General features: G+C 58.3%; 1 protein-coding gene across 2 annotated transcripts in view; it reads right to left on the bottom strand.

Annotated features, from left to right (window-relative positions):
* Positions 1-12088, bottom strand: part of PMEPA1 (prostate transmembrane protein, androgen induced 1) — a 53254-nt gene extending 41166 nt beyond the window's left edge. Inside the window, exon 1 of one of the 2 annotated variants that reach the window (XM_039236895.1) lies at positions 11504-12088. In XM_039236895.1, coding sequence (XP_039092826.1) covers positions 11504-11612 — 109 coding nt within the window. In that variant the 5' untranslated portion in view covers positions 11613-12088. The remainder of the gene's footprint in view (positions 1-11503) is intronic. The other variant, XM_039236894.1, reaches the window with a different exon arrangement.
* Positions 12089-15238: the final 3150 nt, after the last annotated feature.

Below are 15238 nucleotides of genomic sequence, written 5' to 3'. Positions count from 1 at the left end.
GGCCCTGCTACAGACCTCACCGTGCACAAGCCTGCAGGTCTGGGAGGGACACAAGCCTGAGAGCGGAAGGCAGGGGCTGCGGCAATCCAAGGAGCAGTGGGCGCATTTCTAGAGCTCACAGAACGGGCTGCCCCGGCCTTGTCTTGTGGTTCGGAGGGAATCCTGCAGGCCTCGCCCCTCTCCCCACTGCACTTCTCTGCACAGACCACCCCCAGCTTCCTTCCACAGAATCATCTCCATCACGGTCGAGCGCTCTCGGAGTTGCGACCGGAGTGCGGGGGAGCACCACCTTGGGGAGAGTCTGAGCCCAGCAAGAGCGGACGCTGCTATGTGGATGAGCAACGTCACGGGCAGGAAGGGCAGCGCGGGACCGGCCGCCACGCACTCACTCTCCCCTGATCCACACCCTGAGGTCACAAAGTCGCTCAATAAACATGGGCTGGTTCTCCCCCAACTCAAGGGCCGCAGGAGCTGGGGATTCCCACATGCGAGAGCCAAGCCCTCCCCACTCGGTGGTGCAGAGGGCAGGATCCAGCAGACGGAGAGTCGCCACAGAAGCCGACCGCAGGGAGGAATATTCCTCAACTGCACACGAGCAACTCTGGGATTACGCACTCGCAGACAGGGCCTAGATTTACATGGACAGTCGACTGGAAGCCGGCTCATAATTACCCCTCTGGGCCCTGCAGCAAGGAACTCTAATTAGCCTCTAGATGGGACGGTAGTGACAATTTTATTTAGGGCCAAAAGTAAGTAATAAAATCAGGCAAAAGCAGCAGCTTCACATGCAAGTCCCCAAACTCTGTAGAGCCAATGAAAGACTTCACAACTGCAAACATCTAATGACTGCCATCGTCCGAAAAAGGATGGGAGGCGGGGGAGCGGCCTCTGACCCTGAAGCCTACATTTATAAACTGTTCTACGGTGGCCTCACTCGATAGATTTTTTTTCCTGGATGACAACATTCTCGGTATTGGTGTCTTTCAAAAGACACTCTGCTCCAGAACTCCGATGGGGGCGTCCCTACGTGTCAGCCTGCTGGGGACCAGGGCTCCGAAATCGCCTGAGCCAGGAGCACACTTAGCTAAGACCCAGCCTTAATGATCACCAGCAGCCAAGGGCCTGTCGGTGTTACTTAATCGGTTATATTCACCGATGTAACCGACACCTCTTCTATCATCTCAATACACCCACCTCTTTCTCCCCGACCATAAATAGATTAGGAAAAATAGTTTCCTGCTATGGCCGTGACCCCGACGGCTGCCAAGCTCAGCCTGGTATGAATCACTCCAGGCTCACCGCGACGGCATTCTGAAATGACTGAATGATAACGGGGCGGCACAGACACCAATAAATGAATCATGCCTTCCGCAAGACCAAACCTTTGGCTTTTACAGACACCAATTACAAAGTAGAAAGAAAAGAACAAAGAAATTACTCAGGGTGTTTGCGCAAAGTTGATTCATGGGTTTGCAGAATTATTACCGACTAAATGGTCTTCAGGAAGGCAACGAGGGCCATGACCCGGTCCTGGCCAGGAGCCTATCGGCCTGGGAATTTGCAAAATGGGGCGGGGGCTTCCAGGGACCTCACTTCCTACTTGCTCCTGGCGGGTTATTTCAGATCTTAAGGAAATCCTTCAGCTGTGGAGCCACGTAAGCGATGTACAGGAAGGAAGCACGTATAACCACAGTCTCAGTCAAAAATCTAGGTTTTAACTTTTATTTTTTATTCTTGAAGTGTAGCAAAGATTCCCTCTTCTGCGGCAAACACGGCATCAACAAGAACCAAGGCTCACACAGTTAGTTTCTACACGGACATCAGCCGCTAACAGTTCAGTGCAAAGCTATGTTACCTACTATAAAACGGAAGGTAATGAAGAAATAGCGTTCGCGGTGGCCACGTGCAACTGCTGAGCTCCCTAAAGAAGGGGCGGATCACCCCCACAGGGCTTGGGTTGAACCTACTTGGCCAGGCTTCCTGGACAGCATCTGAAAAGTACAAAAGCCCATCAGGGCTGTCAAATCCCCTGCACAAAACGACAGAGGAGAGAGAACAAAAGTGAGCCTGCACCTGGCTGACGCACTCAGGCAGCGTTCCCTCTTCCCACCAGCTGCCTGGACCACCCGGGTGAAGCACGTGAGTGCCCAGGGCAAAGCCAGCCCCTGCTGGTGACCCGGCAGTCAAGGCCACTGAGGCAGAAAACCTCTCTCGGGCAAGGGTAGTTTGCTTTCCCCAAAATTTACTGGAAATCTTCCCTCGGCTCCCCACTTCTCTTGCTTCAGAAGACAGGGCCGGGGACCCCGGATTTCACCTGCCTTGTGGAGCCCGGGGCAAAGCCTAGGAAGGCTCAGGTTAGGTCCTCAGCCCACCTGTGGGGAGCGGGGGTCCCCACCTTGGCCTCCAGTCAAGGGACCTCACGGAAAAGGTCTCCCGGCCAGAAAACATTCTGCATATTTTATATCATAAGATATGTCTCTTTTATATACGTAAAGGTGTGTGGTTTTACGTGTTAAAAAGCAGATTTCTGTACTTTTAGAAAAAAATTTTTTAATGTTTTATTTTTAAGAGAGAGAGAGAGAGAGAGAGAGACAGCATGAGCAGGGGAAAGGCAGAGAGGGAGGGAGACACAGAATCCGAAGCAGGCTCCAGGCTCTGAGCTGTCAGCACAGAGCATGATGTGGGGCTCGAACCCACGAACCATGAGATCATGACCTGAGCCGAAGTCGGACGCTTAACCGACTGAGCCACCCAGGTGCCCCCAGACTTCTGTACTCTTAACCACAGATGCCCAAACAAAGCCACGGCTGGTTGGTAGGTCCCATTTAATGCCCCCCCCTCCCCCCAAGCCCAGGGATGGAGACAGCATCTCTCGGAGACTTAAGGACCACATGACCTGCATGCCAGGATTCGAGGATTCCCCACAGATGACAGTAAAGCCGGGGAGCTGCTCCAGACAGGGACCCCATCACATGTGCACAGGCCATTGCTGCAAGTGCCAGCAGTCACAGGGGCAAGTGAGGAACCCCGTAGATCCGCTCATTTGCCAACTGCTTCACTGTATGGAACATCTACTCTGGGCCAAGAGCATATGCAAAATCTGGATCCGTCCCCGCCAGGACTCGGCACGGCTGTCCCCGCGCCCGCCGCCCCCGAAGTCCACACAAGGGACAGAAGATTCGGGACAACTTCTCCAAACTTAAAAGGCAAGGTGGTGTCTCGAACCCGCATGACCGTTGGAGGTTTATGTTGTGCCCGTCCAGCCTGGGGTGTGGGGGAGGGGCAGCGCCATGTGCCACGGAGCACTGGCAGGTGCATCTAGGCAGCAGTGGGACTGCTAAGAGCCGGCTCCTAGAAGCCAGAAGCAAACTTCATCCGGCACCCAGATCCCAAGTAACTAAACCTCTTTTCTGCAAGGAGAGCCATTTCCCAACCCCCTGACACAATGCTCCCTGACGTTAGTTACGGTCCTGAAGGGATTTGAAGGGGATCTGAAGGGGAAGAAAGAAAGTCAGACTCAACGTTTCCGAGGCTTCTGACATCCTCGCAAGGTACTGCAGGCACCAACGCTCAGCCAAGTGACCCACCCCTGCTTCTTCCCACGCCCGGCCCAATGGAAACCGAATGCATGTTAGAATTTGCTGGAACACCAGGAAGATCCCACGACCCCAGGCACCCCCACAGGTGACACAGGAGGCCCCCAACTCTTCTCACCACGTTGGCATCTCGCCTGGCATTGGAGCGAACGCCAGCCTCACTCGTGGGCGGTGCAGGTGGGAGCGCAGCCCCAACACTCCAGGTCTGAAGCAGGTGAATTCCCCTTCCGGGGCGGGGGGCAGGGGGGGGTGGGGGGGGTCCGCAGTGCATCTCTGTCTTCCCGATACTCTAAGCGCTGAAGCGACCTCCCGGGTCCTCCCAGGACAACTGCGGCTCGAGCAGGGGAAGCAGGTCTGCGATGGATTTCTCCACCTGCCCCTTGGTGCGGCTTTGACCTTGCCAGGAGCCATGAGGGGCCAGGAGGCTAAGGCACAGCTCCTGCCCCAAACAGCGGACACCTCCTGGACGCATTCAAAATAATACCCTGAGCCAGAGGCGCTTTTCAGACCCAGGCAACGGTCCCACCAGCCTGCTGGTGAGTAAGACATTACTCTTCCCTCCATCTTGTGGAGGCTCAAGGGGGAGACGCTGCACTTGCCCTGAGGGGTTTCAGAGTGTATCTTTGACTCCGTCCCGACCTGTCCAGTTGGGAATCTCCTTCCTTCCCACCTCCTACGTGGGAAGGGGTTTCTACAGGCTCGGGGAGTGCACTGAGCAAAACGGGCAGGGTCCCCAACCCCTCGGTGTTTGGTGACCAGAAACATCACAGGTGACAACTAACGACATGGTACCCAACACAATGTGATGGGTGTGCGGGAGGGACCCCCCCGGGCTGCTCAGGGCCCAAACGGGATGGGTCTGGGATCCTGGGGGAGCCTTCCAGCGAGGGGCTTGGAGAGTGGCCCCCGTTTTCGTTTCTGGAAATACACGCACTTTGTCTGCTCCCTAGAACGACAGCTCCCAGAGAGCAGATTTTGTTGGTGCCATCCTGACACCCACCTGCAGCGCCTGGAACAGCACAGTGTGACTGAGGCACCCAAAGGGTGCTGCGTGTCCCACACATGCCCCGGTCAGGTCTGCGTTTTCCTAACTTACTCAGGAGGCAGGCGGCGCAGACCCCACACGGGATGCTTAACAGCTACGGTCCCTCCAGGAACAGCCCTGGGGCCACTCAGCAGTCTCCTGACCCGATGTCGGACGGGGCCGCACTGGGGATGCAGACAGGGACGCCAGCTCCTCGGGCAGCCTGATACGGGACACACCTGTGTGGGGGCCACCTGGCCAACGAGACAGAGCCCATGTGCTGCCAGAGTGGGGGGACGGACCCAACGGTGCCCCTGAGATTCGTTCATATTCTTGCCTAGCGAACGGTCCGACCAATGTGGGCTTGCAGTCTTTCGACAACATCTAAGCCACCGCTGCCGTGCTGAGTCTTGCAAAGATGACGCTGGGGCTCAGGGAGTTGGCGCGGGGTCGTCGGGGAAGAAATCAGGGAGCTCAGGTCTGAATTCCGACGGAGCGTCAGTTCCTGGCTGAGTGACCTGAGGCAGGTGTCTTACCCTCTCTGAACCCATTTTCGAAGCCGCAAATTGGCGACAGCAATAGCTCCCTCACAGAGCTGTTTTTAAGATTGAGAAAAATGCGTCACTAGTACCTGGCACATGATAAGTTCTCCGCACACAACTAAGAGAGGGAGTGGAAGCAAAAAATCCAATAGTCGCCCTGGAAACAGGAGATAAAGCCCTTCGGTGGCTCTCTCGGAAAGCCTGGGGACGCCCCAACCCTTCCCGGGCCCATCCGGGGGCACTGAAGCCCCCCGTCTCCGCAGCACGTCACTCTGGGACTTTTCCCAGCTTGTGACAGACATTTCCACCAGCACCTGACAAGGCCCTGATGAGGCCCAGAGATGTCGCAGTTCAGCTCTGCAGTGTCCCCGGAAGGCAAAGGGAGGCTGAGTGTCAGTGCTCCGCGCAGTCATGGCTGCACGAAGGGGCGGGGCGCGGCTCACCTCGGGGAGGGGGCAGGGCAGCAGGCGCTCTTGCTGGGAGAAGTCAAACAGAAGACATGCCCCCCCAACCCACTAAGGGGGGGATAACGATTAGGGTCTTATTTTGATAACTCATGGCCTGTATACCCTCACTTGCTAAAAACTGAAATTAATTTTCAAAAAAAAAAAAGGAGCCTCAAGCCATCCCTAGTTTCAGGCTTAGCGCCCTGGGGTCGCCTTCTGCACTGGACCGAGGCGGGGAACCTGGATGTCATGGTGCTGCTGACTTCACGGCCTAGATCTTGTGCCTCGCGGCTCCCCCAGCACCGCCCCCACCCCCCCCGGCAGTAGATCTCAGGAACCCACACGGGTCCCTAGGAGATTGTGGGGGGGGGGCGTTCTGCTGGGGGGGTCCCAGCCAGCTCTGCGGTGGGCCTGGCAGGGACAAGAAAGTTAGATATTCAAGTGCCTCCACCTTCAAGGTCACGGTCCCCACGAGCATCTGGATATTCCAACATCCCAGCGAGTGCCGGCGCCCCAGCCCCAGGAGGTGGAACCTTTCTTGGTGAAGAGGCCTCTTCGCCAGGCAGTGGTCACCAGGGGACACAGGACAGAGTGAGCAGCGGAGGGCTGACCCTCCCTGACAGCCACCGCCAATGCGCACGAACACTGCGCCGTGTAGATGGGAGGCCGCCCTCCACGACCCCACGCTTGCAAACACCCTAACCCCTGGCACACAGGAGCTGTTGCTATCCCCGTTTTCCACACGGGCCAAAGGACACCGGGTCGGTTCTGGAGCCGGCCTGAGCTGGGCTCCCTCCCTCTGGCCCCCAGTCACCGAGAGATCAGGCCGGCGGGCAGGTTCTGTGCAGCCCTCAAAGTGTGAGAAAAAGAGAATTGCCAGGTGTGTGACATCAAAATCCAGCTGCCAGGGCCCCTGAAATGGAAAGGCAGCGCTGCCCCCTGGGGCAGGACTCACACCCCCAGGGCTCGGCAGCCGCCCCTATCCCTGCCCAACCCCCCCCCCACTAGGAGAAAACGGAGTTTCCCAGCCCGCACCACGTGTCACCAGTCTCGGGAAGCCCCGGGCACAGCACGGTGCCCTCCTCACCGCTGCCGGGCACACAAAGAGGGGCGGGCATGCCAGCACACAGGGCCCCCCCGCACGTGCCCCGGCACGCTCACACACGCTCGCGCACACACACGCACATGCATGCATGTGTGCACACTACACCTTTTAGAAAGCACAACGCAGGCCCTGGGCTTTGATCGCCTCCTTGGTGCGTCCACGGCCGGCAGAACTGGAGCCTCCAAACCTCCCCTGAAAGAGCCCCTGGTCTCTGCGCAGGATCCCAGACCCCGAGTGGCCTGCAAACTCCCGAGAGGAAAACGGGCAGGCAGACCCTCTGGTTTGGGCCCCACCTCCAGGAACCGCCTCCGGGTCGCTTCCTTCCATTTTAACAACTGACCAAACCGGAACAGGCACAGCCCGGCCCCGGGCCGGGACACGGTGGGAGCAGGCGTCCAGGCTCACCCTCACCCGAGCCGGCGGCTGCTGTCCCAAAACAGCCGCCGCCCCGTCCTCCGCAACAGCCTCCTCTCCGGGCCAGCTGCACACACCCATCCACCTCCCTTCTCTTCCCAAGGGAGAGCGCATAAATTTGCACAACTTAGAGGGCAGACTACGCGCGCGTGCACTTCCGCCCTTGTTTTCCTAACGTGCCCAGAAGTGGAAACCATTCCAGCCCAGAGAGAAGCTGGCGAGGAGGCAGAAAGTGGTAGCAGCCAGGCATGTGTGTGCACACATGTGTGTGCATGTGTCTGTGTGCATGCACACAGCCTCGCGGGGCCTGTGCACGTGTGACCAACACGAAGGCCACCCCTGACCCCGGGCACACTGGCTGGCGTGGCTGGCCTGCTGTCTGACCTGACCTCCAGTGGGAACCCAGCCCTTACTGCACCTCAGCCTGAAAGCCAGACGGCCAGACAGCGTGTGGGTTACTAGGCCCCGCTGGGAGGGCCCATGGGGGACAGCTGGCGCGAGACACAGCCACAGTTGGAACCGAGTCCCGACATCCAAGCTTGTGCGATGCCAGAGTCTCTCCTAAAAAAACGCCAAATCCAAGATGAAAACCGGGAACTTCACCAGAGCCAGAGCCCCCCCCCCACCCCCATCCCTCCTGTGCTGCACACAACAGGCGCTCAATAAAGGCCAGGGGAATGACGGCAGGCGCCAACTCTGAGCATGACCATCGGCTTTCCCAGGGGCTGATCTGTGAACAACACTGGGGTTCCCGCTGCTGGCCACTCACTTTGGCCCCCCCCCCAAGCCCCTTGGGGAAACTAAGCATTGATTAAAACAGTGGTTCTCCCCCAGGGCAATGCGTCCCCACCCCCCACCCCAGGGGACATGTGGTGAAGTCTGGAGACGTTTTGGGGTGTTACACCTTGGTGGGGGGGGGCAGAATCCTACTCCAAAGGGCATCTAGTGGACAGAGGCCAGGGATGCTTAACATCCAGCACAGGACACCCCCTCCCCCACAAGGAGGTCCTAACCCTACATCAGTGCCTCCTGGGTGACCAGTGACTTTCTTCAAGTTGAACCTCCAGTTTGGGGAATATCTGTTTGGAATTGGTTGGAGAAGAGGAATCAGAGGCTCGGTGACATGGGTGGTGTTAGGAAACAAAGCTGCCACCACAGTTCCTGGCCACAGGGGTCCATGGTGGGCCCAGAGCAGAGCCCTCCAAACGTGGCGCCCAGCCACCAACGGCTGTGTGGCATGGGTCAGTCTGTCCGGGTGTGGTTAGTCAGCATCTGTCTGCTCCCCCGAAAATCTCAGCAAAAGCGGAAGGAGAAAGACAGGGGCTAATTTGTACGAGACACAAAACTGTAAAAAGGCCAAAAAGAATGTCAAGAACAGGCGTGGAGAGGAATCCTTTCTTGAAAAGTCGCCCGGCCAACTCCCTACTGTCAGCTCCGGAGGGCTGTCACTTGAGCCGGCTGATTTTAACCCCAAGACCCCCAGCTTTTTTTTTTTTTTTTTTTTTTTAAGAATAGCGTATTTTTCTGCGGGGTACCTCGGGAAGAGTGAATTCCCATAGGACGGCGTCCCTCACGCCTTGACTCTCAGAGAAGATGGGGGGCCCCGGACTGTGGTAGCAGTTACCTTGTGAAAGTCAAGACCATCCCAGACACAGCCTGGTGCCCACCCTCCCAAGTGCAACGGGGATGCTGCTGATTTCTTCCAGCCCCCAAGTTCAAGGTAGACCCACCGTGGGGCCCGAGTTCCAAGTTCCAAAGACAGTGTGTGTGCTTCCTGGGGCTGGGGCTGGCGTGGCTTGGCGACCTGGGGCAAAGCTTTTCCATTCCTTCCCTCCTAAAGCCTGAGCTGGCCAACGCTCCATCCAGCTCTGAAATCTGGGGCAACAGGCCCCCACGCCAGAGACCCAGCACTATTAGAGGAGAGGGGAGCCGCTCGGCTCTGGCCCTGAAGCCTCCAGCCAGACTCTGGAAGGCAAAGGCCCCCGTCTTAAAACATGGTAGACCTTTAGATTTCAACCGTCAGGATCTCATTTTTCTGATGAGGAAACTACGGTGGCTTGAGGAACCTACTGAGACCGAGTTCCTCTCTTACACAAAAGAAGTCACCGGGGCCCCTCCGCAGCGCAGCTCCAAATCCATCTTAACGCCTTACTTGCGAAGAATCTTGAACTCCTATCCTGTGAAATGTGGCCTTCCTTCCACATTTCAGTTTTTCCTCCTCATCTTTTTGTATAAAGCAACTCGAGGCCTTTAAAGCCTCCTCCCCAGACCCTTTCCAGGGGAAATCTGATTAGCACTTCCAACAAGCTGTCACACTATACCTGAATTTTAAAGATCACTTCCTTTCCTACCCTGGGCTTTCTTCCAGGAAGTAGGGGGCCGTGTGTAAAAGATACACCGCGCAGGGTGACTCCCGTACCACCCCGGGAGCAGACGCCCCACTGTGGGAAACGCACAGGTCGAAGGCAATGGATTTACCAACACCTCGGTGTCGGCCAAAATATCATCAGGGCTGAGCAGCCCAAGAAGGGACAGGAATAAGAATGAATTTTTTCCGAAGTCCTCAACACAAAGGACAGGAGCAAAATGCCTGTGCCCAGGCCTCTTAATGGTAAGTTAGACACAAGGGCGCGGACCCCTCGGTGGGGAGTCGGCCAAGGCGGCTTTCCAGAAGAGGGGGAAGATGGGGCACCAAGGGTACTCAAGCAGCAATCCATCCGTTCGGCCCTGGTGAGGCTCTCTCCAAACATGTGCGAACATATTTTAATAATATCCCCATGCATTTCATTAGCCTCCTGGGTTCACAAAGGGCTTTTGGGAAACAATCTGGTTTAATGCAACTCGGTTCCGCACGCTGGCTGTCTCTAGCAGATTCTCGAGGCACCTTGCTGGCCTGGCGCGTGGGGGCAGCTTGGGGGGTGGGGGTGGGGGGGAGAGAACAAGGCTTTCAATTCCAGGACTGGAGGCGGGGGAGGGACTCACGGATGGAAGGCCCCACCACAACTGGCCAGCCTGCCCCAGCAGGGCCGGTCACGGGTTATTTTTACCTCTTGTGCCTCACTGTACAGGCTCAGGGTCCACAACTGTGGCAGCCGCCTGCGGAAACTGGCTTATGAGTCACCCGGTGACTGCCCTGCTCCGCGGTGGCTGCCTCTCCGGGTCCCAGCTGGAAGAAGGCTAGCCCTTGCTGGGAGGCACAGTGTGTGTGGCCCCTTTGCCTGGGGTGCTGGGAGGCGAGGGCGGAGAAACTGAAGTCTAGACAAGCAAGAGGTCCCCCCAAAAGATGGGCTGGGGGACGGGGTACAGGTTGGAAGGCAGACCCCAGGGAGTGGCAGTCAATTCCCAACCCAACCCAACCTCCACCGGAGTGGGCTGTGCACGGTGGAGGAAGAGGCATATTATTTGTCTATAACTTCTGGATGGATGGGGCTAGTCGGTGCCAATCTTCAAACACCCCCTCCCCACCCTCGGTCTACCTCCTCCTTTCAGGGCAAGGCAGTCCCAAACACAGACAGCCCCAAACTTTGACTCATTTGTAACCACGGTCCCAGCCAGGCTGAGCCAAGCTGTCCAGACAGAGGCTATTTATAGGTGCGTCGGGGACACAGACACTCACACAATGAGACACACACACTCCGGATCCACCTTCGGCCAGACCCTCCAGCGCTGGGCCCTGGATTCCGGCACCTGGACACAAATGGTCCCCAAACCCCCAGAGAGATGCACGCACTCAAAAGACGCACTCAGCGCCGGAGGCAGGCGGAGACGCAGGAAGACTACATATTCCCGGGACAGACTGCAACCCAGACACACAGACACGGAGACGCGCCAGACCCAGACCCAGACACACAGACACACAGACACGCACACTCCACAGACGCAAGGAGACCCGCTCACACAGACCGAGACATAAGCGCCGCGCACACTCCAGACACACACCCGGGGCCCCAGACACCCCGCAGGCCAGACAGTGTCTCACACGCCCGCCACCCCCCTTCCCCCAGCCAAAGTTGATAAAGAGCCGGCCTAATTGCTCCATCGAGGCTGCCCCTTAGGGAAATAAAACGGAAACTTCACGGATCCGACCGCCCCAGCGCTCCCGCGCCGGGCGCCCCGCCGCCCTCCGCGCCGCTCGGCCCTGGGTCCGAGTCCCAGCGGGCGGGGCGCGGGCAGCGGGGGCCGTGCCAGGCTCGCCGCGCCGCGGGACAAAGCCGGGCCGGCCGCCAGCTGCCGCGAGCCAGGAGGGCGCGCCCGGGGCGCAGGGCGCACGGCCCGAGGGGGCGCGCACGGCCCGGGCCCCCGCCAGCAGCTGCGCGAGGACTCGGGGTCCGAGCCCGACGGGGCCCCAAGGGAGGGGGGAGCGCGGGGTCACTCACTGATCTCCATGCTCTGGAACAAAGAGCGTTTGCAGTTGCACGTGCAGGAGACATTGGGCTGCCCGGCGGCGAGGGCGGCGGTGCTGTTGACCCCCATCAAGCGGTGCATGGACGGCGCGGCGGCTCGGCGCGGGGCGCAGGGGGCACGGGGGCGGCCGGGGGGGGTTCCGGCCGGCGCCCGGCGCTCGGGCCCCGCATGCAGGAGGCGCGCGGCGGGGAAGGCGCACCCCGGCTCGCCGGGCTCGGGGCGCCGCCAAGTTCCCCGAGCGCCGCGGGACTCAGTGCGCGGGGCCGCGGTCCTCTGCGCCCCCCGGCCGCCCCTCGGCAGCCCCGGGGGCGTCGGCAGTGCCCGCGGGTGGCGTCCGGAAAATGGGCTGGCAGCCGGGGCGCGCGCTGCCGCCTGGGCTGAGCCTCTGCCGCTGGCTTCCCGCAGCCGAGCGCCTCCGCCGCCGCCGCCGCCTCCTCCTCATTCAAGTCCAAGGAGATCGGGTTTCGCTCCGAGACCGCGGTCGGAGGCAGGCAGACGGTCTGACGTCAGCGCTAGACGGGGCTGCCGGTTCCCACCGCGCGGGGGCCGGGGAGGGGGCGCGCGCTGCGCCAATCCCCGCCGAGGTTCCCCCGCACCCCCCTCCCCGGGCCGCGGGGCGGGGTGACAGGGAAGGGGGCGGGCTCTTAAAGGGCCAGAGCGAGGCGGCCCGCGTAGACCCGGGACCGGCGGGGCGGAGGAGGGGCGTAGCGTCCCCGCCCCTTCTGGGTCAGTTTGGAACACCGGCCCTACTCAGGCTGGGTCCCAGGCTCGGCCCCGCCCGTCGCGGGTGTGTTCTGGGCCCCCGGGGTTTCTGACCCGGGTTTAGGGGAAGCCTCCCCTCCACCCCCGCCGCCACAAAGAGGTCACTGAAATTCAGGGTAGGAGAATTGGAGAAGATGGGGGAAGTCCTCGTGATCGCCCCTTACTTGATTCGCAGGAAACTCCCCGCCTCCAGGTCTGCATCCCCCCCCCCAGGCCTCCAGCCCCCAGCGCCCCCTGCGCACTTCAACCCGACCCCAAGGCGGTCGACTGGGTTAGACTGGAATTCGCGTAGACACGCCCCGGACCGCCGGGAGAAACGCCCGGGAGTCCTTGTCATGTAAATACGTGTCGGGGACTTGTGTACTGTCCCAGCCCGCAGGGCCCGGGGCGAATCCACTCCCATTGTCTGCTGCCCGAGGGGCCACTGGCTGGGAAGGGGGGGCGCCTCCGGAGTTCAAAGAGGGGGGGAGGAAGTGCGGGGGTGTACTTTTATTTCATTAAGTTTTAATTACGCGAGTGCTACAAGAGCACATTCTCCTGGTTAAAAAGATATTAAAATATTACGTCAGAGGCCCTCTCCCTGGCACGTCCCCAAACTCTCCACAATTTGGTGTGTCCTCTCCGAGACCGCTGCCTAAAATCTCTATTTTCCATGCACTTTCTGGAGTGACTACCTCGTGCCAGAAACTTACCAAATGTAACTCAGCCCGGTACCTACTCCCCGACGCAGAAGTGTTTATCCCCATTTAACAGACGTGGGAACCGGCCTCGGAAGCTGGTCGCTTAGGGCTATTGGACGTGGACACTAGTCTGACACAAGCCAGGTCCCTGGGGTAGATGCACCCCTGCCCCCCACATATTTTTCTCGTTCTTTACATTTCCACATATCCCTGCAATTGCCGGAGTTTAGTAATGAGTAGAGGCTCCTTTTGTATTGGGCCATGGTAGGAGGGGTGTTTGGAAATTCGTATTTCCTTTTAATAGACTGTCACCAACCCAGAGACTTGCAGAACTTCGAGAAAGCCAGCCCAGGAAGTGGGTGACATCCCTCCTGGCTGCTGGTCATGGTGATGTCTCTTGTTCTCTTGTTCCAGAAAAGAAACTTTTTCTGGAAGATTCAAGCTCAGGGGTGATTAGGGGTTTCGGGTTTTATGGAGGCGTCCATGGGTGCCCTGCACCGAGGGAGGTGAAAAGGCACTGACCACCATTTGGGAAGAGAAGCCCACTCTGAGAGCTATGCCCAACCCCGGGGACCAGGAGGTGAGCAGTGCTCAGGGCCCACATGGAGGGCTCCGGGTGACCGGCTGGACAGTCTCAGCCCCTTCCTTGAGGAAGGATGGATTTGGCCGCCAGGTCTTGCAATTTGTCTTCTTTGTTTTTATTGGACTTTTTTAAGCCCTCAGTTTGGAGCCCGACGCAGGGCTCGAACCCACGAACCGTGAGATCATGGCCTGAGCTGAAGTCGCACGCTCAGCCAACTGAGGCACCCAGGCGCCCCATTGCTATAATATGGCTTCTGCAGCTTGGAGGAAAACTGGAGGGTCCTGCTCATTGCTTAAAAATATAGGCTGGGTCTCATCTCCTGGACCAAAAAGACCGCTGTCACAGCCGTCCCAGCTAGTTCTTGTCGCTCAGTCAACAAACTCTGAGGAGCTCCAGCCGCAGGTGCTGAGGATTCAGGCCACCAGGAACCTCCCCTGCCCTCTAAGTCTCTTGCAGAGGCTCTGGGCTGTCAGGCTGTGAGAAATCAGGGCACTCTGATTGTCTTGGAAATGAAGCAGCCTAGACACAATCGAGGCTGAACCACCAGAAGGCAGAAATAACTAGTGAATTCAATTGATTCAAACAACAACTTACCCACAAGGCTGACCTCTGGTTGATCTTCCTGGGGCGACAGAAGCGGCCACATTCATTGAGTGCCTACAGGGTGACATCGCTGTTGCAATGGTGGCACCCGGGACTGTTTAGTGGTCCGTGCCCTGGTTCCAAAAGTGGGGTGTCGGGCCTGGTGGTCACAACTGCCGTCTCCAAAGATGAGTGAGACACATGACCTTGGCAAGTACCTTCACCGCTACTGCCTCCGTTTCCTCCTCTGCAAAATGGCACCCTGAATGGTGTCCTTGGCTGGGGTAACAGTGAGGAACAGAGGAGTAGTGACCTGAGAGTGTGTAAGAGGTCGAATATGTGCCAGTGGTTATATTATGTAATCCTCGTGGCAACCTGGGCAGAGAAGGAGCTAGCATCGTTTTATTTTCCTGTTTACAGGGGAGAGGATTGGCGACTGGGAAGGCTTGGTCCTTGGCTAACGTGGGTGGTAGGAAAGGGCAGAATTGCTTTGGAAGAACATAAACTTGAGAGCTCACACTCCTGGGAAGCTTTGTGCTCCTGGGGCTGCCAGAAAGTGTGAATGTCAGATACACCACAAAGAAGGTTTAGTGTAAGTATATCCTGTTCAATATTTGAGATATACTTATACTAAAAATGTTTATGTTGCTTATCTGAAATTCACATGTAACTGGATGTCTTGTGTTCTTATTTGCTAAATCTGGCTGCCCTGCGTGTGCGAGGCACGGTGGCACTGGGAACTCGGTGAGGTGGGAACGTCGCCCGCTGCCAGGCCAGGCACAGGAAGAGGAGGTCCTAGCTCGCTGATTCTGTCCAGGGTCACGCAGCATGGCTGAGGCGTGAATGGCGCGGCGTGGGAGCACTCACCCTACCGGGAGTGTGGGTGCTGGGGGGTGGACCAGATCCGCTGCACAAGTTTGAGTCCTCGGCAGAAAGGCCGTAAGTCAGGGAAAGAAATTTCCCTCATTCATTCAGCAAATAGTATATTCCAGTTCGGTGCCAGGCTCTCTGCTGGATACCAGGCACAGGGCAACAAACAAAACAAAATCCCCACCTCCGAGCGCCTGGGTGGTTCAGTTAAGTGTCTGACTCTTGGTTTT

This window comes from Hyaena hyaena, unplaced genomic scaffold, assembly GCF_003009895.1.
Source record: "Hyaena hyaena isolate Hyena2069 unplaced genomic scaffold, ASM300989v1 scaffold_119, whole genome shotgun sequence".
In the NCBI taxonomy this organism is placed as follows: Eukaryota; Metazoa; Chordata; class Mammalia; order Carnivora; family Hyaenidae; genus Hyaena; species Hyaena hyaena.
Note: the sequence above shows the minus strand (reverse complement) of the source record. Positions and strands in the feature narration are given on the sequence as shown.